Here is a 26,211-nt window from a genome sequence, read left to right on the forward strand (position 1 = left end):
CCAATTGTTTCACTGCTCACAAGACAAGAAAGAATTGCATTTGTATGTCTATATTCACATCATTACCCTGTATTAAAACAGCACCAATGCAGATTTGGCCGAGCAAGACTCCAACTGCCTAGATGCAATCATCACACATAAGACAAAAGCACCTTATACAACCTTCACACCATGTAACCTTTCCCAAACTCACAAGTCTCTAAACATCAACACCAGTTTTCCTTTTTTTTTTCTTCCTTGATGAATATTTGAGACCTTCACACTTTATCTGATTCCCTAAGAAGGTTGATTAGAAACATAATAAATATAACAATATAACATAAGAGGAATGCATTCTCAGTCAATCTGAAGGGAAGAATACATACACCACTGCTTTGTCTGCTTGTGAATGAAATTTGCATGAAAGAAAATTCCATGCCTATATGTACAAAAAAGATAGTAACAGAAGAGATCTGAAAAAAAAAAAAAAAATCCACACAGTGGTGGATGTCTGGAACAAAGTGGATGAAACAATAGTATGTGCAAACACCATACAAGAATTTAAGAACAAACTAGATGTTGCAAGTCACAAAGATGGGTCACCACAAGCATAGCTCCCCTTCCTGTATAATACAACTAGGTAAATACATGACTGGGCAGTCAGGAAAGCATCATGCACCTTAGAGCACCAGAAATATCTACTGTAGTAAGCTTGCAAAGAGAAAAGATGTGCTTAATTTCACTATTAAGAACCCACCAACAAAACCTGAAGGACGATCGAGTTAAGAGCGACATATCTCAAAGCACCAAAAAGATTGTGTATTCCAACCTACAGCACATTCTGTCACAACACTGGGCTGGCAGAACAAGAAAAATGCAAAAGAAGCTGACTACCATGAATGGTGTAAATCTAAATTAGTTTGACCAACTCTCTCTCTATTTGACATTACCCTAACAGAAGACCAGAATGAAATACTTTAACTAGGTTTCAACTGTCACATTCTCTCAAAACCATATCCTCACAAAAAATTAAAATTGAGATCCTTATTAACCACTTCAGTATGAGTAAAATTCTCGTGTGCAGCATTGGTTGCCATATGTACAATCCATCACACTACTTGGATTATAAAATATAAAGTCACTGCTGTATTACTTGTTCTCTTTTACTCCGAGTAATAATAAATACAGAAAATGTGTCCAAACAGTTCACAGAATCCGGGGGTAACTCATGTACGACTACAAAAAAGTATACATATATATATATATATATATATATATATGTATGTATATATATATATATACTGTATATATATATATATAATCAAGACTCTGAAGCCGGGATCCTCACGTACCCACTTATGCCTCATGACACCTACGTAGGCATCATCGTACCAAAGTGCTTAATGAAGTAAAGAAACTTATCTCCAGCAACAAAGTCACCACTAGCCCTATCTTCCAAATGGAACTTCAAGTTAAAGCTGTGAAGAAACATGGGGCCTTCAAAAGCAGCACAGTGGAAAAAAGACATCTTAAAGGTCCCTCACAACTAAAAGATGACCCAAGAATCTATATTCACAAAGCAGACAAAGCAGTGATGTATGTATTCTTCCCTTCAGACTGACCGAAAATGCATGCCTCTCTTCTTATATTCGTATGACATCAACAAAACAGACTTGTCATCTTCAAAATGGATCTCCCAAAACCCAACTACATACTTGCCATAACAACACCCTCAAAAGAAAAATGCTAGAAGATGGAACAGCTGTTGTTGAGTCCCACCCTGATGACAGAAAGAGATTACAAAGCCTAGAAGCCTTTTACATAAAAGAAGGGAGTTCTGTGATCAACCAGGAAACATATGACCCCCTATACACTGTAAGATCATTGCCTCCACATCACCTTGAAGACCACCAACCACTGTATAATGTGACCTCTACTTACTTCAGTTGACATGTTACACCATGTGACCTCTCTTAAATGCCACTTCATTTGTATCTATATGCATATCAATTCAAAAATGCTTATGAAATATGTCACATGAAGATAGGACAAGAGCCTCACAATGTTATGCAATATACTTTACATATCAACACTTTTTTTATCCTGATGAAGGGAACAATGATGGATACTTGTCTGTGGTAGTCCTGCAAGATGGACAGTGAAACTGCCCATTTTCAAAACCCATCAACCCCAACACCTCCATCTGGAGGTGCAGCCCTGAGGGGCTGACACTTGGTCTTTGGACTGGACCCTAAGATCTTTATCAATTTCAACTGTGTTTCTTATACTTTTCACACGTGTGAAACTGACAATTGGAAATTACCTCCTTCCCTTAACACTTTCAACTGGTGAAAAGGAAACAGTCCCACACTAATACAACACAGATAATGGTCCAAAGTTTCTTCCTATAGAGATCTGTAGGAGTTCCAAGGAGTGCTGCCAGCCCCTGTGAGGCTGAGGGTTTTCTACATTAAGAAACTTGAAGCAATAACTGATCGAATGTTTCCTGTCTCATTGAACTTCAGCATCCCCCTATCCACTGCAATATTACATCTTTATTTCTTTCTCTTCATGGCCACTGTCCTTCAGAAATCAGTAGTTGCATGCTCTCCATCCTTATATACATATATATACCAAAGGCTCTTTCCCCCTAACAAGGGAGGTAGCCAAAAAACAAAGGCATAAAATCCACTCCCACCCATTCCATCCCCACATATTCTACTCCCATTCACCCCACTCCCTCCTTCATATCTTGGCTCCTCCTGGATCTTGCCCACTGCCCTGGGTCAGAAGCAATGTCACAAGAGAGAGCACATCCACGGCAAGGCCGCTTCATTAAATTGGTGACCCCCCCTCACCATCCCCTCATTCAAAAAAAAAAAAAAAAAGACGGGGTAGAAATGATAAGGGGAGTCCCACAGGGTTCAGTACTGGCTCTGATAATATTTGCTATGTATGTAAATGACATGGATGAAGGTGTAGAATATTACAGAAACTTCTCTGCAGATGACACAAAACTATTAAAGAACCTAAGTACAGAAAAAGATTGTGAATTGCTACAGTGAGATCTGAGCAAGGTCTGGGAATGGAGTCAGAAGTGGGAAGTGGACTTTAACATTAAGAAATGTAGCATAATGAAATTTGGAAAAGTAAAAAGAGTATCAGGACAATATAAAACCGGTGCAAAGGAAGTAAAGAAAGTTGGTTCCAAAAAGGACCTAGTAGTAATCATCACCAAAGACATGTCCCCAGACAAACAGATAAACAAAGTAGTTGGAGAAACCTACAATTTGTTAAGATCAATAGAGGTGGCTTTTAATTACTTGGATAAGGAAATGGTACAGAAAATACTAGCCACACTGATAAGACCAAGACTGGAGAATGCAGCAAAACTATGGACATCCAGTACAAAAAAGAACAAAAGGAAAATAGGAAGAATCCAAAGAGCAACAACAAAGAACAACAAAGATGGCCCCAACACTTTCAAAGCTGACATATGAGCAAAGATAGTCTAAACTGGAATTACCAACCCTGGAAGTCCTTGATAGAGAAGACTTATTAAATTGGGATAGAAGAAAAACAAGGGGACATGAAAAGAAACTCAAAAAGGACAGTTATAGATGACAACCCCCCCCCCCCAAAAAAAAAAAAAAAAAAAAAACAGCTTTCCACATAGAGTGGTGGATGTCTGGAACAAGATGGACAAAATGAAGATCCGTCCTGTCTCCTGCCACACTGCTTAAGTCAAAGACAAAGCAACAAAGCACAGCTCTTCCAAAGTAGGGCCTGACAGCCTGAGCTATTTTATTCCCACCACTGCCTCCTGGCTAGTACAGTGGTGGCACACTGGCCTTGTAATCACGGGATCAACTTATCAAGCCTCCCCCTGGCCATGAGCCTAATCTGTTTACTGGGGAGGCTACTGCCATGGCTGGGTGCCATGGTGGGGGAATTGAGGCTTGCCTTGGCTGACAGTTGGGGTCCCACCATGGTGTTAGTTCAAACCCTCACCATGGCGCAGAGGTTAGGAAAGGGATCCAATATGAATAATGGCCCCTGACAGCTGTTCACCTCAGGACCTGAGGTGACTTGGACAACACTGTGTGTGTGTGATACATCAGCTTCCTCCAAGTATTGTCACTGCATACCATGGACACCATATCCTACATTCATGTATGAACAGTTTCAGACCACTGACAAGGTTGAGGTTCGAGTGGGTACCAGCCCAGCAATCTATGTGCATCCAAAGCCCGTTCACTCCATCCATCCCATTCTTATTCTTTTTTTTTAGGCTCATTTCATTTACTTCTGCACATCTCCTCATTCATCCTTTCCATATTCCCCAAACCACCTCATAATTTTTTTCTAACATATTCAATAACTTCCCTTCTATCCCTATTCTCTGCCTCACCCCCACATTTCTTACTCTATCAATTCTTGTAACACTTCTCAAACACTTCAAACATCCATGAAAAAATGACAGCACCACACTGAAGACAAGATTTTTATTCTTCAGTGCTTCACATTCACACATGAACAATACATTATTTCTGACAGATCTATAGGAAGATCAGGTGGCCATTGTTGGCTACCTTGAGATCACAGGTTTCCTGTAAAAATAACAATTGATACAACAGGTTAAGAGTAAGAGATATAAAGGAATAAAATAGATAAAAAAAAAACTCCAAAATTTGCAAGCATGAAAGATAAACAGCATTTAGTTATAAGATTAAATGCTATCTAAAATACCTCATTCATTTAAAGACTTGAAAACCTCACCTTCTGGACCGCAGTCACTTTTCTTTAGTAGAGAGGGGAAATTATAGATGCCATCCTCCCCAACTGTCTGAAGAAGAGTCACTTCCTCAAGTCCTCCAGACTGGGGGGCACTAAAACAAGTGCCTGCAAGTATGGGGAGGGCCACTGCAGTCCTCATAGTGTGGCCGTAGGTGATCCTTTAAAAGGTACCTACATGTATTTTGAGTATGTTTACTCAAATGTGGGAAAGAACCATTTCCAGGTGGCTGGGCAATTATGGAACAAAGTCCCTCATTTTACTGCATTCCTGTTGCCAAGTAATGCAATATAGCTGCACTAATATGATAACTGTATTCTTAAAAAGAACGAACAAGGCAATAATCAGAAAAGCGACTATAAAGTGGCTGTCTCTGCCACCATGTCTGCCCTCTCACTGCCTGGGACATTCATTACTGTTCTTATTATTAAAAGAATACAGAGACTGAAACTGAATGTGTAGCAAGCACTATAGATCTCAAATGACCCCAACATCAGACAAAGCACAGTATGGAAAACACACAAGAGGTTAACAGTTGTTGAGGAAATTGAACAAAGTGACAATGTAATCCTGGTGGGAGACTTAATAGTTAAATGACTATATATGACACAAGTGAAAACAAAGCTCAGAAAAATTCAGAGACTTGTGTATGAAGGAATCCAACAGATGTCTATTTGTCACCCACAGCCAACATGTAAGAAAGGACAGCCACTCCAGAAGTTCTAAAACTAATGGGTGAATCAAATCAAAATACCTCAGAACCTCCAGAATAGCCATCCACAATACTGTAAACTTTGATCTACTACAAGAATAGTTCAAAATATTTGACAACCACTGCAGAAAAAAACTGAAGCCTTCCTCATTTGACTATCACTTGTCAATATAGATTTTATATCTACAAGGATATGAAATATTTCTCTCAAACCTGCCCCTTGATCTTTCAGTTAACATGACTTATCAATCATATCGATGAAAACCAATATGCCTTGCATTTAATCATTATTCTTCAACATACTATATTCAAACCCCTACTTGTCACTTTCACTGAATTATGAATATATTCAATATAAGTGGAGCAGTGCATGAATTATAGGGTCACAATTCTATGCTAAAACCCATCACATCTAACAACACAAACACAGCCCACAGAACGCAACATGAAAACCACTCCAGTGACATTATAAGCAATGTCTACAACTTATCTCCAGTACCCAACATCTATCCACAAACCCACACACACACACACACAGAATACTAAATAAACACTACAACAAATCTAATACATTATCAGACACATCCAGACATTATGTAGAGAAATCACTCCAGAAACAAAAAGAAGTGCTACCAACATGCCTCTGTTCAGGTTACCATCCTACACTGAAACAGAACTAGCATAGAGCTGGTCCAGCAACAGGCACTAAATACCCTAGATGCAATCATCACTTGGACTTCTGTGTTGATACTGATTTAGAGCTGAATGGTACCCTAAAAAGAGGCAAGCTAATGTGACTTTTGCTTGCGAGTTTTTCTCTTCTGTCTGGGGATACTTGTCCAAGAGTAGATGTTTTATTCAATATGTTTTGAGTGTTTTCGTGACCTTTGCATAGAAGCAACTGGAGATGCATATATGGTGCCACTACTCTCCAAGATGTGGAGATATCTGCCCCTGAGACCTCCAAGCCTTTCCTCACCCAATCAAAGAGTGCCCTGTGTATTTGCACCCTCTCACCAGCCTGGGCCCAGGCCTTCATCAGAGATTTTTTGGGTTGGTGAGTGTTTCCTGTTTTCTAGGTGTTCCAGGGTTCTAATAAAGTTAGCCATACAGCAGTAAATAAAAACAAAATAAATTACTGGGTAAGCTTCAGGTCCAGTCCAAAGACCTGATACTGGTCTATCTGGGCTACAACTCCAGGTGGAATTGGGGTAGAGGGCATTAATCAATAATAACTGACACAAGTTTCACTGACTGGAAATCCATAGTCCCACAATCGAGTCCAAGGTTTCTTCCCTAAGAGATCTACGGGAGGGCCTGAGGACTACTGCAGGTCTCCAGCCAGTGAAACTTTAGGCAACAATTGAACTGCTTCAGTAGAATCCTCTGGGAAGAAACGGACTATTGTCTGTGTTGTATTATTGTGGGACTATGTCATCAGAACTCCTAGGTCAGTGGGTGAGATGCAGGGATGACCTGTTATCCAGGAGGTGCCAAAATAAGAGGGAGGGGAGTGGGTGGAGGGGAGTGGAGTATGACAGAGATGGAATGGGTGGGAGTGGTTTTTATGCCTTTGTTTTTTGGCTACCTCCCTTATAAGGGGGAAGAAAGCCTTTGATATATGTATGTATTTACCTATTTACCTAGTTGTATTTTACGGGAAGGGGAGCTATGTTCGTGGTGTCCCGCCTTTGTATCTCTCAATGTCTAGCTTGCTCTTAAATTCATGTATGTATGTCATCAGGTTATAGTAACAGATTTAAGGAGCACTTATTGAGAATCAGATCTCCTTATGTGAAAAATTAAAGGAAATACAGCCAAAGTTGATATAGCAATCTTGGGCCCAGTCTGGAGAGTATATGTCAGGCCACTGGGGCTGCACCCCCAGACAGAGTTAAGAGTGTTGATGGATTTTATAGACAAGTGGCAAGGAGCTCATACTCTCTGTCATTCATCTTGCAGGACAATCTCTTGTAAATACAGCCATTATCCGAGTTACAACCTAGATAGGTTCCGACAAACCAGTCGTAAGTCGGATCCTATTCAAAATGGCCAACACGAGGGTTCTACTCTAGGATACATGATATCAATCTGTTGCATTTTTAAGTAACTTTTTCTATTGAATACTATTAAATACAAGCTGTTTACTGTCTATTTATCAATGCTTTTTAGTTTCATTTTTATAATTTTTTCTATTTTTGTTTTTTGTTTTAATACTGTACTGTATTTCAGTATATATACGTATGCAGGTACTGTATGTATATACTATACCTGTATATACACACACACACACACGCACACCCTTTCGTCGAATGGACGGCGAGAATTATAGTTCCGAAGAAAAAGGAAAATCTACGTGGATCTCAACGTCCAGGAAATGCCTTATAGTATTTATAGGGAAGGGGAGAGCTTGTGGTGTAGTGGGGGGGGGGTGATAGGGAAGGAGAAGGGGAGGGATTATTGAGGGAAATGGAAGGAAATGAGGAAGAGGGGGACATGGTCCAGGAGGCCAGGCGTCTTGTAAACAAAAGACGGACCAATGATGATGATTTCGGTGATGATGGGATCAACAAAAATGTAAAGATTAGAAGTATAGATAAGAGCATCACAGTGGAAGGTGATGATAATAGTTTCCAGGGATTTAAAGAGGGTGGGGGGATACCAACCTCCCCCGATTGGCAAGACTAGAGGAGAAACTTGATAAGGTGACCGAGCATTGGGAAAACAGGTTCGGTAATGTAGCCAAGATTGTGCAGAGAGTTGAAAGATTGGAAGAACTCGAGAAGGCGAACAAAAACTTAACTTTGGAAATAGAAGAATTAAAAAGACAGTTAAAAGAAGTTAAAGAGAATGAGGAATTAAAGAGGAATAATAAAGACAATAAAGAGGCCATAGCAAAGGAAGCACAGGGCTGGAAAAAAATCCAAGAAAACAGTAAAGTTGCATTTACTGACATAATTAAGCAACAAATGAAAGAACAAACTGAAGACTCAGTTATTAAAGTGATGAGACAGAAGGAGAATATAGTAAGAGACTTAGCAGACAAAAAGAAATGTATAATTATATTAGGAATGGAAGAGAAATTTAACCAAAATAGAACCACAAGAATTAAAGAGGAAAAAGAAAAAGTAAACAGTTTACTAGAATTAGTTCAGGAAGATGAACCTGAAATCATGAAACAAATTGAAGAGATGTTTAGGCTCGGAAAATATAGTACAGATAAGACCAGACCAATTAAGATTAAATTCAGGTCACAAACAACAGCAGAGAATATCTTAGCAAAAACAGGGAAGCTAGCAGCAAATGAACAATATAAAAAGGTATGGATAAAAAGAGAAATGAATGAAATCATGAAACAAATTGAAGAGATGTTTAGGCTCGGAAAATATAGTACAGATAAGACCAGACCAATTAAGATTAAATTCAGGTCACAAACAACAGCAGAGAATATCTTAGCAAAAACAGGGAAGCTAGCAGCAAGTGAACAATATAAAAAGGTATGGATAAAAAGAGAAATGAATAAAGAGGAAAGAGAGGAAGAAAAAATGAAAAGGCAAGAAGCTAAAGAAAAAAACGAGAACAGAACGGAGTCAGAAAAAGAAGAATTCTATTGGAGAGTAGTGAATATGAAAGTGAGGAAATGGACCATAACAGAGAGAAGCAAAAAAAGAAACAGAAAATACAATGGAAATAACAGAAAGTTAAGAGTGTCCTACACAAATATAGATGGATTAATAACAGGACTGAATGAACTGAACGAGTATCTGAAGGAAAAAGAACCGGACATAATGGGAATTGTAGAGACAAAATTAAAAGGTCCACTACCACCCAACAGCATAGGACACAATGCATATAATTATTGGATTAGAAACAGAGAGATAAAACAAGGGGGTGGAGTTATGTTCCTGACTAAGAAGGATATAAACGTGAAGAGTGTCACACATGGAAAGAATAGAGTAGAGATGATTATGATAGAAGTAGAAGACAGATAAAAAGAGCAGAAATTCTGTAATAAACTACGTGCTTCAAAAACAGCCTCGTGGGAAGAGAGTGAACATAAAAGTATGTTAGAAGACACAAGAATAACATTAAACAAGATAATGGAAGATGGAGGAAGAATAGTTATGATGGGCGACTTTAATTACAAAGAAGTCTGCTGGGAAGAGATGACAGTAAAGGGTGGAGAAGACTCATGGGGAAATGTTCTACTTGAGATGATTATTGACCACACAATGGATTCAAGAGAACATTAGGTATAGAAATGAAGAACCATCGAGACTAGACCTAATAATCACATCAGAACCTGAAATAGTGGAAAATATAGAATACCAGGCACCAATAAGTAAAAGTGACCACATATTGATAGAACTAGAACTAAATGAGGAAAAATACATGAAAAGAAATGAACAATATAGAAAAGGAAGATTGATGTATGAAAAAACAAATTTTGATCAAATAAGAGAATTCTTTCAAAATGAAAACTGGGAAAGAATACACAAAGAAGATACAACAGTAGAAGAGAAATGGAATATTTTGACAAAAATTTATAAAAAAAGGAGTGGAAAAGTATGTCCCAAGACAAAAACAAGAAAAAGAATATGTAAAGTGCTGGTACAACAAAAGTTGTAAGGAGTTGAAAGACAAAAGAGATAAAGCTTGGACCAAATTGAAGAAAGACAAAAGACCTGAAAAATGGAAAATATATACTAGTTATAGAAATGAATATGTACAAGTGTGCAGAGACGAAAAAAGAAAATATGAAAAAGATGTCATAGAAAAATGTAAAGATCAACCAAAACTATTTTACAGATTTGTAAACAACAAACTGAAAAACAAACAAGAATTAGAGAAATTACGACAAGGAGGAGTTGAATACACAGAGGAAATAGAAATGGCAGAAATTATGAACAAGCATTTTAAATCGGTGTTTACAAGGGAGAACATACAACCTGGAGAGATCGAATGGGAAGAGAAAGTCCCCCCTATGAAAGAAATAGAAGTAACAAAGAATGAAATAATGAAACACTTGAGTAATCTTGATGTCAGAAAATTGCATGGACCAGATGAAATAGCAAACTGGATTTTGAAAGAATGCAAGAATGAACTGGCAGACAAAATACAAAGCATAATAAACAGTTCCTTGAAAGAAGGAAAAGTTCCAAAAGATTGGAAAAGAGCAAATATAGTACCTATATACAAAGGAGGAAATAAAGAGGACCCTACAAACTATAGACCAGTCTCTCTAACAAGTACAATAGCAAAAATCTGTGAAAGAATTATCAAAAGTAGATGGGTAAAGTATTTAGAAAAAAAAACAACGTACTAAATCCAAGGCAGTTTGGATTCAGACAAGGACGATTATGCGTCACCAATTTGATATGTTCCTATTCAAGGCTAATAGACATAATACAAGAAAGAGATGGATGGGCTGATTGTGCATTTCTAGACCTAAAAAAGGCTTTTGACAAAGTACCACATAAGAAGTTACTTAAGAAATTAGAAACTGAAGGAGGAATACAGGGCAAACTGCTTAACCTCTTCACTCCGGGGCACATTGCACGTCTGGCAGCATTAGCTGCCCGACGTGCGATGTTGCGTCATAATAATCGCATTATAAAAAATAAAGTCAGTGCTCAATCGTTCATTCTCTTTCACCCGTGCATTTTGATAACCATAGAAATTGATGAAGCCAGTTTAGAGGGAATGGAAATTACGTAGGTACGACTACAATAAATATAATCAAGATGCCGACGTCGGCATCATCGAGTACCCACTTGCTCCTCATGCCGCCTACGTAGGCGTCACCGTATGGAAGTGGTTAAATGGATGGAAGACTTTTTGCAAGAAAGAAAAATGAGAGTAGTGATAAGAGACAAACACTCTAACTGGGATGAAGTAATAAGCGGTGTTCCCCAAGGAACAGTTTTGGCCCCAATAATGTTTGCTATATATATTAATGATATGGACAAAGAAATTGAAAGTTACATGAGCTTCTTTGCAGATGACGCAAAACTGTTAAAAAAAGTGAACACGGAAGAAGATTGTGAGTCACTACAGAGTGATCTCAATAAAGTATGGGAATGGAGTAGGAAGTGGGAGATGGAGTTCAATACCAAAAAGTGTAGTATAATGGAATTTGGAAAAAGCAAAAAAAGAATAACAGGATCATATAAATTGGGAGAAGAAGGAATAAAAAAAGTAGAAAATGAGAAGGACCTGGGAGTCATTATTATGAATAATATGTCACCTGAGAAACATATAAACAAGATTTTTGGAGAAACTTATAATTTAATAAGAACAATCAAAGTGGCATTTACATACCTGGATGAAGAAATGGTGAAGAAAATATTAATCACTTTGATAAGACCAAGATTGGAATATGCAGCAATGATGTGGTCACCAAATACAAAAAAAATGTATAACAAAACTTGAAAGAATACAAAGAGCAATTACAAAATTGGCACCAACACTCTCAAAACTATCATATGAAGAGAGACTAGAAAAACTTGAGCTACAGACACTAGAGCAGAGAAGAGAGAGAGGAGATTTGATAACTATTTACAGAATCATGAAAGGCATAGAAATTATTGATAGAGAGGATCTAATAAAATGGGATGAAAGAAATAGAAGAGGACACGGAAAGAAAATCAAGAAAGACAGCTATAGAAGAGATCTGAAAAAGAATAGCTTTCCTCACAGAGTAATAGACATTTGGAACAAGTTAGATGAGAAAGTGGTGTGTGCAAAAACAATACATGAATTTAAAAATAGTTTAGATAAAATGAGATATAAAGATGGGACACCACGAGCATAGCTCCCCTTCCCGTAAAATACAACTAGGTAAATACACATATTAAATATAACCTTGCTTACCATTTTTAAGTTTTTTAAATTGTAGTTTCCTTTTAATAATTTTTTCTTAATTCTTCAATTGTTGTATGTACTCTAAACATATGTGAATTTTAAGATCTATTTTTCCTCATCCATTTCAATTCATTCTAAGTGTGAGATATAGGTACAGTACATCTATCTTTGTATACAGCATTGAGTAAAAGCAGCAACGACTGCAACAGTACTGTAGGAGAGAAGCCAAACGCAGAGTATGGGATCCAATGCATTTAACGTTGCGCCCAGCAGGGCTTCTCCCGAAATAACATAGTGGACTTTTTTAAGGCTATCGACCCATAAGGGGGTCATTAAGCCTGGTGTGAAGTTGTTCAGTCTCTACTTTTTTTTTTTTTTTTTTTTAAACACCAGTTTCATGTTTGTTTCTCCCCGCAAGCTCGGGTTATATAAGGAGTCAGATGTTTGTCCACTATGTTATTACTGAAGAAGCCCTGGTGGGCGAAACGTTAAATACATTGGATCCCATACTCTGGGTTTGGCTTCTCTCCTACAGTTGTATACAGTATTGTTTTCAGTTGCTTAGTTGTTAATATGATATGGTAAGTTAAAGAAAGAAAATACTTATTATAGTGTATTCGTATTAGTAAACTCATAATAGGCATCAGCTAGACATGGTCGTAAGTATGTAAATATCCTTCATCCATAATTTATCAAACTCTTCCACAAATGCCTTAGCTGCAGGCGCATCACTGCTAGCAGCCTCACCTTTCGACAACACGTGGTGAACCTGGTAACGCTCTCGAAAGCAACGAAACCACCCAGCACTCACTATGAACTCATGTGAAGCGTATTCTTCACCTGCACGTTCTTTCAACATGTGAAATTAACTTGTAGCCTTACTTTGCACTGCTTGCAACGTCACTCTCACATTTCTTTGCCTATTATCTTCCAACCACGTGTATAGCAACTTTTCCATCTCTGCCATAACTGCCGCACGCGATGCCGGTTGCCACAACTATCTTACGCGCTGTGCTGCCAGATATGTACAGTAAACTCATAATAGGCATCTGCTAGATGTGGTCGTAAGTACGGGTGGTCGTAACTCGCGTACATCGTAACTCGGATAGTGACTGTACACATCATTGGTCCTCTAAAAGTGTTTAATATACAGTGTGTAAGTGCACATCTACAGAAACAAGAAACACAAAATTCACACATCAAAGCAGTGTACAAATATATATATATATATATATATATATACAGGTAGTTCTCGTTATATGCGGGGGTTCCGTTCCGCGGACCCCCCGCATATAACGAATTCGCATATATCGAACTATTGAACCTATGGGAAAAAGGGGGATACGTTCTCAACTCGGATTGATTTTTTTTTTTTTTTTTTTTTTTTTTTTTTTTTTTTTTTTTTTTTTTTTTTTTTTTTTTTTTTTTTTTTTACATATTTTATTTTGGCAAAGGGCTTACATACTGCATCTCATATATGTTTACATACATTTTAGCATGTAAGTATTAACCTCGGGAAAAGACGCTACCGTAAACATCACTTATTTCGCCAAGCGTATTTTCTTCAGCTGTTTGAAAAATCAGTCTGTTTACAATTCACATTTCAGACTGCTTGCTACGCTTAAACTGACTGTTGATGTGCTCTGGAGGTACACAGGCAGGCTTACTGCTTAGAGTTTATCTAGTGCGGAGAATAAACGATAATTCTTGCAGAGAGTGAAAATTGACGAAATTAATTGGGGCAGTAATAAGTATCAAAAATTAATTTGTTTGTGAAAAAAATAATTAATTTGTGTATCAAAAAAGCTTAATTACCTGCAGAAAGACAATGGTTTGGCCTATGAAACAGGAAGGATGCCTAAGACGATGCCGTCTGTACAGCTGCCGGTGTTGTTGTTGTGATAACGCCGCAGTGATGCCAGCTCTACCTAGCTGATGCAGCCAGTGTTACCACACGGCTTTATGCGCACCAACTTCAAATATATAATAGGTATTTTGAAAAAAATAATCGGCCGCGACTATTTTTATTTATTTTTTTTTTTTTAGGTCAAATCGCATATCTTCGAATATATCCCCGCACATATCGAAAAGTGGTGCAAATTCTTGAATCGCATATACGCAAATTCGCATATATTGAAGTCGCATATATCGAGAACTACCTGTATATATATATATATATATACAGCCGCTCCTCTACTTACGTTCATTCGTTTTACGTTTTTTCGATTTTACGTTTGAACCGACTGTAAAAAATGTAAAAAAATAAAAAAAAAATAATGATTTTTTTAGTTTAGCGCACTCTCTGTAGTATGAGACATTCAAACTATACTTACGCATGACGCTGCGTCCATTGTTTACATGGCACAAACGACAGACTGAACATGCCTTGCCTCCTCCTTCACCATCTCACTTTATGTTGCTTGAATTTAATTTACTTGAAATTAATGTTATTATTTTACAATGTCATGTTTATAATTAATGATTTAGGGGTGTTTTATAAGATACGGTAATATAATTTATGGATGTATAGTACAGTATGAACGGTCATTACTGGAACGTACAGTAACAACTTACGTTCATTTTCACGTTACGTTCGGCCATTCGGAACGTAACTAAAACGTAAGTTGAGGAGCGTCTGTATACAGTATACAGTATATATATATATATATATATATATATATCTCTATATATATACATACACACACACACATATATATATATATATATATATATATATATACATATATATATACATATATATATATATATATATATATATATATATACACATATATATACATATATATGTGAGCAAGTATTGTACTAACAGGAAGCATAAAACATAGAAAGTTTAGAGAGCTTACCATGGGCAGTGATGGTCCATGCGTCTGATACAGCGTTGACATATTCTGCAATGATGTGCACGTGGTGGTCTGTACATTTCACAACGTGCACAAACTGTCCAGTCATTATTCTGTTCACCTCCTTTATAAGATAGAGACAAGCATAATCTTTCACTGCAACTTAAAGTGACAAGCCAATATTTGTATACAAATGTTGCTCCTATATCCAAAAAGGTTGATAAGCAGAAGTCACAAAATTATAGACAAGTAAGCCTAACCTCAATCATAGGGAAAAGAATGGAAAGAAACACCATCAACCTCAATCAGAAAGCAAATGTCTAATACATGACAGCTTGCATTGGTTTCAAACATAAGTGTTCTTGCAAGACTAGTTTCCTAGAAAACTATATCACATATATCTTAAACTACAACACAATAAAGAGCATAGACTTTATATATCTGGGCTTTGGGAAAACTGATTTATACTGTCTCACATGAACAACTTTTGGTCCCAGCCAGTTTGTATTCCAGAAATTTCCCTGGCCTGTAATACTTTACTGAAAAGAAAAGAAAATAATTTTTTGCTCACCTGAATGCATATCAGAGAAGTCAATTCTACTCTGTGGAAGTGGTACAATGCCTGGATCACTTAAAACAGCACGTAGGTGGGACATGATTGTCAGAAATATAACAGTGTTGAAAAACAACACATGTACTGCTCCCCATAAACTGAAAAAAAAAAAATATATATATATATATACATGACATATGAACATTAAACAAACACACACGCACACACGTCGGTCAAAGTGGCAGTGAAGTTCAGACTCTGGAGTTATCCAAGAATGTCGAGGATAACAAAGACAAGGAAGTACCTGTGTTGTATTTATAGGGAAGGGGAAAGCTCATGGTGTAGTGGGAAGGTGATGAAAATGGAGAAGGGGAGGGATTACTGAGGAAAATGGAAAGAAATGAGGAAGGGGAAGACTGGGTCCAGGAAAACAGATGCCATGTCAACAAACGGAGACCGGATGATAATGAAGATGAAGGGATTAGCAAAAATGTAAAGAATAGAAATATAGATAAGAGCAGTGCAATGGAAGGTGAAGATAACTATTTCCATGGATTTAATGAGGGAGGAAATGACAACCTCCCCTGACTAGTAAATTTAGAGGAGAAACTAAAAGAAATTAATGAAAATTGGGAAGCTAAGTTTAACCAAATAAAGTCAATTACTCAAAGAGTTGATAAGCTGGAAGAACTAAAGAAGGAGAATCAAAACCTAACTAAAGAAATAGTAGAATTAAAAAGACAATTAAGAGAAGTAAAGGAAGTGAATGAGGAATTGAAGAGGAGTAATAAAGAGTCCATAGCAAAAGAGGTAAGTGGTTGGAAAAAAGTACAAGAGAACAATAAAATTGAATTTAGAGGTATAATGGAGCAGGAGATGAAAGAACAAACTGAAGACACAGTTATTAGAGTGATGCGAGAGAAGGAGAATATAATAAGAGACTTAGCAGATAAAAAGAAATGTATAATTATATTAGGGATGGAAGAGAAGTATAATCTAAATAGGACTACAAGAATAAAGGAGGAAAAGGAAAAAGTAAATACTATATTAGAAGTAGTTCAAGAAGATGAACCAGAAATAGGGAAACAAATAGAAGAAATGTATAGGTTCGGGAAATACAATACTGATAAGACCAGACCAATTAAGGTTAAATTCAGGTCACAAATGACAGCAGAGAATATCTTAGCAAAAACAGGGAAACCAGCAGACTTTGAGCAATATAAAAAGGTATGGATAAAAAGAGAAATGAATAAAGAGGAAAGAGAGGATGAGAAAACAAAAAGACTAGAAGCTAAGGAAAAAAATGAGAAAAGAACAGTCAGAAAAAGAGAAATTCTATTGGAGAGTAGTGAATATGAAAGTGAGGAAATGGTTCATAGCAGAGGAAAACAGAAGGGAAACAGAAAACACAATGGAAGTAGCAGAAAATTAAAAGTGTCTTACACAAATATAGATGGCTTAATAACAGGCTTGAATTAACTGAATGATTATATCTGAAGGAAAAAGAACTGGACACAATGGGAATTGTAGAGACAAAATTGAAAGGTCCACTACCACCCAACAGTGTAGGACATGGTGCATATAATTATTGGATTAGAAACAGAGAGGTAAAACAAGGGAGTGGAGTTATGTTCCTGACTAAGAAGGATATAAATGTGAGGAATGTCACATATGGAAAGAATATTTTGTCCGGAAATAGATTCAATTTGGAAGTAGGTAGAAACAACTTTGCCAACCGTGTAGTTAATGAATGGAATAAACTTCCTGCACAGGTAGTGCAATGTAGTTCAGTTCGAAGCTTTAAGAATCATTTAGATAAATACCTAAGTAAGATGCTGTAATGATTATAATTTATGTTATATTATTTGTTTTTGTTTTGTTATAATTTGTCTGGCTGATTTTCATTTATTATTAGTTATATGTCAATTTATAATCATTTACTATTTACCTGTTTGTTCGTTATTCAACTATACCTATGCATTTATTTATGTATTTTATTTGTTATTTTTACATTATTATAGTTTTAATTTATTATTAATATGATTTTTTTTTTTTTTTTTTTTTTTTTTTGCATCCGACCTAGATATGGATCAAAAGGTCTCCTGTCGGCATGCTCCGCCTTTGTAATCCTTTGTAATCCTTTGAGTAGAGATGATTATGATGGAAGTGGAGGACAGGGATGGGAAGAGCCTTGTGGGAAGAGAACACAAAAGTATGTTAGAAGACACAAGGATTACACTAAGATAATGGAAGATGGAGGAAGAATAGTTATAATGGGTGACTTTAATTGTAAAGAAATCTGCAGGGAAGAGATGACAGTAAAGGGTGGAGACTACCTATGGGGAAATGTACTTGATATGATTATTGAACATACAATGACGCAATGGATTCAAGAGAATACTAGGTATAGAATTGAGGAAGAACCATCGAGACTGGACCTAATAATCACATCAGAACCCAAAATAGTGGACAAGATTGAATATAAGACACCAATAAGTAAAAGTGACCACATATTGGTTGAACTGGAACTAAATGAGGAAAAATACATGAAAAAAATGAACAATAGAAAGGGAAGATTGATGTATGATTTTTTTTTTTTATATAAAATAAGAGAATTCTTTCAAAAAGCAGACTGGGAAAGAATACACAAGGAGGAAACAACAGTAGAAGAGAAATGGAAATTTTTGACAAAAATTTATAGAGAAGGAGTGGAAAAGTATGTCCCAAGACAAAACCAAGAAAAAGAATATGTAAAGTGCTGGTACAACAAAAGATGTAGGGAGTTAAAAGACAAACGAGATAAAGCCTGGATAAAATGGAAAAAAGACAAAAGACCTGAAAAATGGAAAATATATACTAGTTATAGAAATGAATATGTACAAGTGTGCAGAGAAGAAAAGAGAAAATACGAAAAAAATGTCATAGAAAATGTAAAGATCAACCCCAATTATTTTACAGATTTATATATAAACAGCAAACTGAAAAACAAACAAGAAATAGAGAAACTATGACAAGGAGGAGTTGAATACAGAGGAAATAGAAATTGCAGAAATTATAACCAAGCATTTTAAATTGGTGTTTACAAGGGAGAACATGCAACCTAGAGATATCAAATGGGAGGAGAAAGTCCCTCCTATGATTGAGAGAGAAGTATCAAAGAATGAAATAATGAAATACTTGAGTAATCTCAATGTCAGAAAATCACATGGACCAGATGAAATAGCAAACTGGATTTTGAGAGAATGCAGGAACGAACTAACAGACAAAATACATAGCCTGATAAACAGTTCATTGAAAGAAGGAAAAGTTCCAAAAGATTGGAAAAGAGTAAATATAGTACCAATATATAAAGGGGGAAACAAGGAAGACCCTACTAACTATAGACCGGTCTCTCTAACAAGTACAATATAAAACAATTGTGAAAGAATCATCAAAAGTAGATGGGTAAGGCATTTAGAAAAAAAACAATGTCCTAATCCAAGGTAATTTGGATTCATGCATCACAAACTTAATGTGTTTCTATTCAAGGCTAATAGATGTAATACAAAAAAGAGATGGATGGGCTGATTGTGCATTTCTAGACCTGAAAAAAGCTTTTGATAAGATGCCACATAAGAAGTTGCTTAAGAAATTAGAAACTGAAGGAGGAATACAGGACAAACTACTGAAGTGGATGGAAGACTTCTTGCATGAAAGAAAAATGAGAGTGGTGATAAGAGACAAACACTCTAATTGGGATGAAGTGATAAGTGGTGTTCCACAAGGAACAGTTCTGGCCCCAATAATGTTTGCTATATATATTAATGATATGGATAAAGGAGCAATCTTTGCGGATGATGCAAAATTGTTGAAAAAAGTGAACACTGAAGAAGATTGTGAGTTGCTACAGAGTGATCTCAATAAAGTATGAGAATGGAGTAGGAACTGGGAGATGGAATTCAATATTAAGAAGTGTAGTATAATGGAATTTGGAAGAAGCAAAAAAAGAATAACAGGATCATATAAATTGGGAGAAGAAGAAATAAAAAAGTAGAAAATGAAAAGGACCTGGGAGTCATTATTATGAATAACATGTCCCCTGAGAAACATATAAACAAAATTTTTGGAGAAACTTATAATTCAACAAGAATAATCAGAGGCTGGATGAAGAAATGGTGAAGAAAATACTAGTCACTTTGATGAGACCAAGATTGGAATATGCAGCGATGACGTGGTCACCAAGTACAAAAAATGTATAACAAAACTTGAAAGAATACAAAGAGCAATTACAAAATTGGCACCAACACTCTCAGAACTATCATATGAAGAGAGACTAGCAAAACTTGAGCTATAGACATTAGAGCAAAGAAGAGAGAGAGAGGAGATATGATAACTATTTATGGAATCATGAAAGGCATAGAAACTAATGATAGAGAGGATCTAATAAAATGGGACAGTAGAAATACAAGAGGAGACGGAAAGAAAATCAAGAAAGACAGTTATAGAAGAGATCTGAAAAAGAACAGCTTTCCCCACAGAGTAATAGACATTTGGAACAAGTTAGATGAGAAAGTGGTGTGTGCAAAAACAATACACGAATTTAAAAACAGTCTAGATAAAATGAGATATGAAGATGGGACACCACGAGCATAGCTCCCCTTCCTGTAAAATACAACTAGGTAAATACTAGAACCTTGGTTCTTGACCACAATCCACTCTAGAAAAATGTTCCAGAACTAGTTTGGTCAGGACCGAATTGTATTTACTGATCTACTGGATACATATTTATGAGGGTGATACTTTCTCACAAAACTTTTAACTCCTCCCCTTTTCTTTCCAGATTGGTTGAGAACCAATATTTTGGTTGATTACCGAAGCAAAAAATTCTCTCTCTCTCTCTCTCTCTTTTTTTTTTTTTTTTTTTTTTTTTTTTTTTGTCAAGATTCAATCTGACTTGTAAGACATTTGAGAATAGAGGTTCTACTATATATATATACATAAATATATATATATATATATATATATATATATAAACTATGTCTAATACATATTTTGGGTTTAGATCCGGGAGATCATGTGCAACAAATCTACTGAGCCTCTAGAGACAAACAAGGACCACATTCACATGACTATGTTCAGGCATCCAGCAATAAAACAGTACCAATACAGAATATGCCTGGCCAAAAACTAAAATCATCCCAGATCCAATCACCATGAAAGACAGAGAACACTACATTTTATACCATCTCATTTTTGCCCTACCAAGACAAAACAGTAATTCTTTTTTGGGTGACTTATTAGCCAATCAGGTGTCTGTTACCAGTTACCTCGGAGCTCTGGTTATCCTTCAAAAGCCCATGGGCAACAGACTGATTGATACTTAATTGTAGTATACAGGAAAGAACCATGCTTTTGGGGTCCTCTCTCTTATTCTTCAGTTATATATCATTCCTGGTTTTATATATGCATTGGTGGTGTAATCAGAAGTGTGTCATCTTGTATTCACTTTGTTGTGGGTTTGAATCCCATGGTCCTGATTCCTAGCAATGACTGTTATTTTCTGCAACAGTCCAGATGCATAGGGGGGCAAAAGTGATGGCTTCAGACGTAGCTACATGCCTCATGGTATAGGCTCCTCACCTTCACCTAGTTTCAAACTCATGTACAGTGAGACACCTCATTAACAGACATTAATTAGCTGTGTTTGCGATGTTTTCGCTGTGTTTTCCGTGTTTTTGGTGCTGTTGTTTAGTGCGTGCAATCACTATGACACCCAAAAACCACTCCAAAACACGGAAAACACAGCAAAAACACCGCAAACACAGCTAATTAACGTCCGTTAATGAGAGGTCTCACTGTATAGTTCCAGCTTGGGCTAAATCATTTTTCCCTTCAGTATTGATTGATTGATTGATTGATTTATGGAATTTTTGGCTCAAAGGCCAAGCGCCGGAGCCGGTATTATTCTTTACTAGGCAGATGCTTTCAGTTTTCATGAAGGGCCAAAACAGTAACAAGTTTCCAAATTTTACTTTATCCATCCTATTCTGTTATTTATATTGAAATATGATATATGGCAGTGTTATTTTCACTTATTTTTTGTTTTTACCAGTTTGCTATTTTTATCATCTAAGTACTGTTCTGTTTCAGTTATGATTGGCCAACAGATTTTTCCTTTTGCCATACTGTTGTGGAAAGGCAGGATAATGTTTGATTAACAAGTTTCAACCACAACTGTAGGTGACAATATTGCTATAGCCATGGAAATTTCTACAATAAATGCCACAAACATACACAATATGTTTCTTTGGTGACTACCCTATCTTAACATAATCCACAAAATATTGGTTGGCCTTTTTCCTAACAGAAACAGAGAGGTACAGTGAAATAGCATCACTATAACAGCTGTCACATAGTGACAATAGTAATGTATTGTGATTTCATTATATTTTAGATTATTATGGGTCAATTCTTTAGTCTATCAAAAATAAATGACATGAATCAATTAAAACACATGAATCTGTTTTCCCTAAAAAAGTGTAGAATCCAAGGTGACTTGATACAGGTCTTAAGATTCTAAAGGGAGACAACATAACATCAAAAGTGACAAAATGTTCACACTGAATGAGAATCCGACCAGAAATAATGGTCTCAAACTGTCAGAAAATAATTTAATTTGGAAATGGATAGAAACAACTTCACCAACCACATAGTTAATGAACAGAATAAACTTCCTGCAGAGGCTGCGCAATGTAGTTCAGTTCGAAGCTTTAAGATTCGTTTAGATAAACACCTAAGCAAGATGCTGTAATGCTTGTCATTTATTTTATATTATTTGTTTGTTATTATTTGTCTGTTTGTTTATTATTATATGCTTGATTTTCATTTATTATTATTTATCTTTCAATTTATCATTTACTATTTTCCTGTTTATTATTTAACTATACCTATGCATTTATTTATTTTGTTTATTATCATATATATTGCTATAATTTTTTTGTTTATTTATCATCATCATAATTTTTTTCACATCCGACCTAGTTATGGACCAAAAGGTCTCCTGTTGGCATACTCCTCCTTTGTAATCCTTTTCCCATTCAACAAATCAGATTCTGGAACACCTTCAAACTAACAAAGTTTGTATAAATGATATAAATGTATAAATAAAAAAACACAATGATTCCTATAAATACAAATTTAGTATCTAAACATACCAATACTTGCCATGTTAATACTTTATATGGATCACATGAAGAATCATCATCCCAGACTACGACAGGGTGACAATTCTTCATGTGGACCATCCTGGTGTTTATGATTCTTTGGTTGCACAAGTTGATGACTAACCACAACCCTCATTCAACCTAACCTAACCTAACCTTTATTCCACTCTTGATATCTGGCATACTGGGGTGACAAATCTTCAGGTGGGATCTCATGGGGTGACAATTCTTCATGTGGGCTTTCTGGGTTTGAAAAATCTTCATGCGACCCCTTTATACATAAACACAATGATTCCCACAAGTACACATTTAGTATCTAAATGTACTAATTGGTTACTTGCCATGTCAGCATTTTATCTATATTGTTAATACATGCTCATCTTTCTAATTTACCTGATTGAATTTAACTTCTTAACTCTCTTACCTAGCTTAGGAATTGAGTTCCCCTACCTACACTATTTTTTATTATATGTTGTTTGCACACATTTTAATATAGTTTAAAATTGATGCAGAACCACCTGTTTTGCCAAGTGTTACATCTAAATATGAGATAGCTTAAATGTGTATAATAACGCAAGGGGCCCAAACTATATGTTGCAGCAAATCACTATTTTGAAAGGTGTTTACGTATACCACTCATTTAATTAGGTCCAAAATCAATAGCAAATGAATAAAAACCTTAAGGAACATATCAAGGTTAAGGATGATAAAGAATAACTTTTACATCATGAAATGCATTCTTGACATCAAAAAAACAATATAGCTCTTCCCAAATATGGTTGTTTTGAGATAACCTTGGCACACTATACAAATTCACATAAGCTTAAACTACTCTGCAGGGAGAACAACTAATCATAGGATGATACGAACTTAAGCGACTTTGTGTCTAATGTGACATCTGGGAAGACCTTCTTGTATATGATCAATATGAAATGTTATATATCTTGTGGAATAAATAAAGTATATAACATAGTGTTTTCAATTATATCAACATCAAGGTTTTAGCAAATGCCATAAACGGTAACAATTAGTTATATGTCTTAAGTGTTTCTCTGGGAATATTATATCTTTCCAATTGTTTTATTGCTGGATTTGACATATGGAATCTTTGTTTATATTAGAAATCACTTGTTTTCTCTTCCTTCCCTCTACCTACCTACGCAAGCTGGAAAAATCCCCTGAGCTGCAAGCCAATAATCCTAAAATTTTATCAATATTTAAGTAGATAGAAACAAAACACCCCAAATAATAAAAAATGTAAGAAATGTCCTAACAAAATTTTACTGACAAGGTGACATTAAGGAACTATAACTGTGTAAATAACACCTAAAATCTGTGAAATTTACACAGAGAAAATAAGAAAAAAAAAAAAGGCATGGGTCTCAGGATATTTAATTAAATCCTTGTGGAAGGTCAGAAAATAACCACTAAGACTGAAATTGAAGACTGGACCCTGGTACCACAAATACATTATCTAAAACTGCCTAAAGCACATGCTTCACAAGGAAGATGAAACAAGAAGACTTGAAGACTAGGAAAAACTTTCTCTGGCTACGAGACGCTTTATATTCTACACTTCCTAATCTACCTTACCTATTTCGCATCGTCTGCAGGATAATCCAGTTAATGACGACATAATCCGCGTAAAATATTGCACAATACGTCAAAATAATGCAAGTGATCCCACAAGGGTCTTTTCTAAATACTGGCATGTTGACATTTCCTTGTGTACAGTAATCAGCTGACGTTCATGACTACCAACTGTTCAATACAAAGTATATGTGAAAATATTCAACCATACTAATAGAAGGTATGAATAACGCAATGTTAATTCGAAAAAAATTATATAAATATCTTGGATATGGTCAAAGATGTAACTATCGCCCCTGAGTGAATTTGTGTGTTACAATCCTATTGGGTACTTTTCTGGGAAACATATCATTCACGGTCGGAACTAACAGGAAGTGGGTAACCCTAATTGGTTGTTAGAATATGATGTAACAATTTTCTGTGATAAACAAATACTGAATGCACGGCAACGAAGAAAATGTATAAACTGCACAAAGAACTATGGAAATGACAAATAGAAATGTCCACTATATAAAAAACGAACTAAAACAGAAGCAAAATGAGTCATAATTACTATGTAGGTCTATTAATATCATAGTACTAAGAATAAAACACAAGAATTAAGACAACTTAAATTTCTCAATCACTTCAAACTTATGGAAACGTTAAAGTTAGAAATGTCTAATTGTATTTATCCATTTGTAATATAAAGGATTCAAGGATCCTGTTTCCATATCACAATCTATTTAACTTGATTCTGCCCATCTGAATAGTTTCTTGTTTCACAGATGAATGCAATTATTATCCGAATCTCCAAATCGCTTATGATCTGTCCTACTGTATGGTTATGAAACATGGACGGTGAATACTGACTCAAAGACGCGAATCAACGTCTTCAATTCTAAATACCCTCGGAATAGATTATGAAGCACAGCAACGATTACGGTACACCATGCGATTCTGCCAGGACTTGTAACCAATATAATTTGTGAGCGTCAACTTCGGTTATATGTATGCATGTATATGTGTGTGTGTATGTGCGCACGTGTAATGTATTATAAAATTAACTTGTTCTCGTTGCCAGGTTTAAAATTACCATTTATAATGTCTTTAGTCACATATAAACGAGGACGACAATGATGTCGATGCGAAGAGTTGTCTCTAATCAATCAGTCTTCTTTATTTATTTATTTATTTTTTACTTTGTCTTTATGTTCTTTCATCCCACCTCTTGGGCAATCAAATTTTAACTAATCACCCCATAATGTGTCAGCCAAACTTAGGATAATTTCAACATTGCCATTTGTGTTTATTTGTTTATTTATTAACTATCTACTTATTCGTTCATTCATTTATATATATATTCATATATCATTCATTTATTCATTCACTTGTTTTGTGACCACGTCGCTACATCGTTCCCCAATCTAGAGCCAACAATATTTTCAAAATGTTTGCTTTCATATTTTCATTGGTATACTGAAATGTTACCAACATCTTCGTTAACAAATTATATGTCCCACGTTATCTATTCCTCTATTATTCTATTGATTTATTTTTCTTTGTTTGTTTACTTATTGCATCTTATCCTGTTCCTCTTTTGTTTTTGTATTTGTTTCATCCATTGACAATGGAACTTCATAAAACTGTTGCGTTTACCCGTTTCAGAAATTTTG

General features: G+C 35.8%; 1 protein-coding gene across 2 annotated transcripts in view; it reads right to left on the bottom strand.

Annotated features, from left to right (window-relative positions):
• Positions 1-25,007, bottom strand: part of Dnz1 (DNZDHHC/NEW1 zinc finger protein 11) — a 43,068-nt gene extending 18,061 nt beyond the window's left edge. For both annotated transcript variants that reach the window (XR_012967644.1, XM_076209613.1), the window contains exons 1-3: positions 24,560-25,007; positions 15,783-15,922; positions 15,215-15,335 (exon numbers count right to left, since the gene is read on the bottom strand). Coding sequence is in view for 1 of the 2 variants with exons in the window: in XM_076209613.1 (XP_076065728.1) it covers positions 15,215-15,335; positions 15,783-15,922; positions 24,560-24,678 (380 nt within the window). In the remaining variant the exon portion in view is untranslated. The remainder of the gene's footprint in view (positions 1-15,214; positions 15,336-15,782; positions 15,923-24,559) is intronic.
• Between the last annotated feature and the right edge of the window lie 1,204 nt (positions 25,008-26,211).

The sequence above is a fragment of the Oratosquilla oratoria genome, chromosome 26, assembly GCF_046742065.1.
Source record: "Oratosquilla oratoria isolate Oo_2021 chromosome 26, ASM4674206v1, whole genome shotgun sequence".
In the NCBI taxonomy this organism is placed as follows: Eukaryota; Metazoa; Arthropoda; class Malacostraca; order Stomatopoda; family Squillidae; genus Oratosquilla; species Oratosquilla oratoria.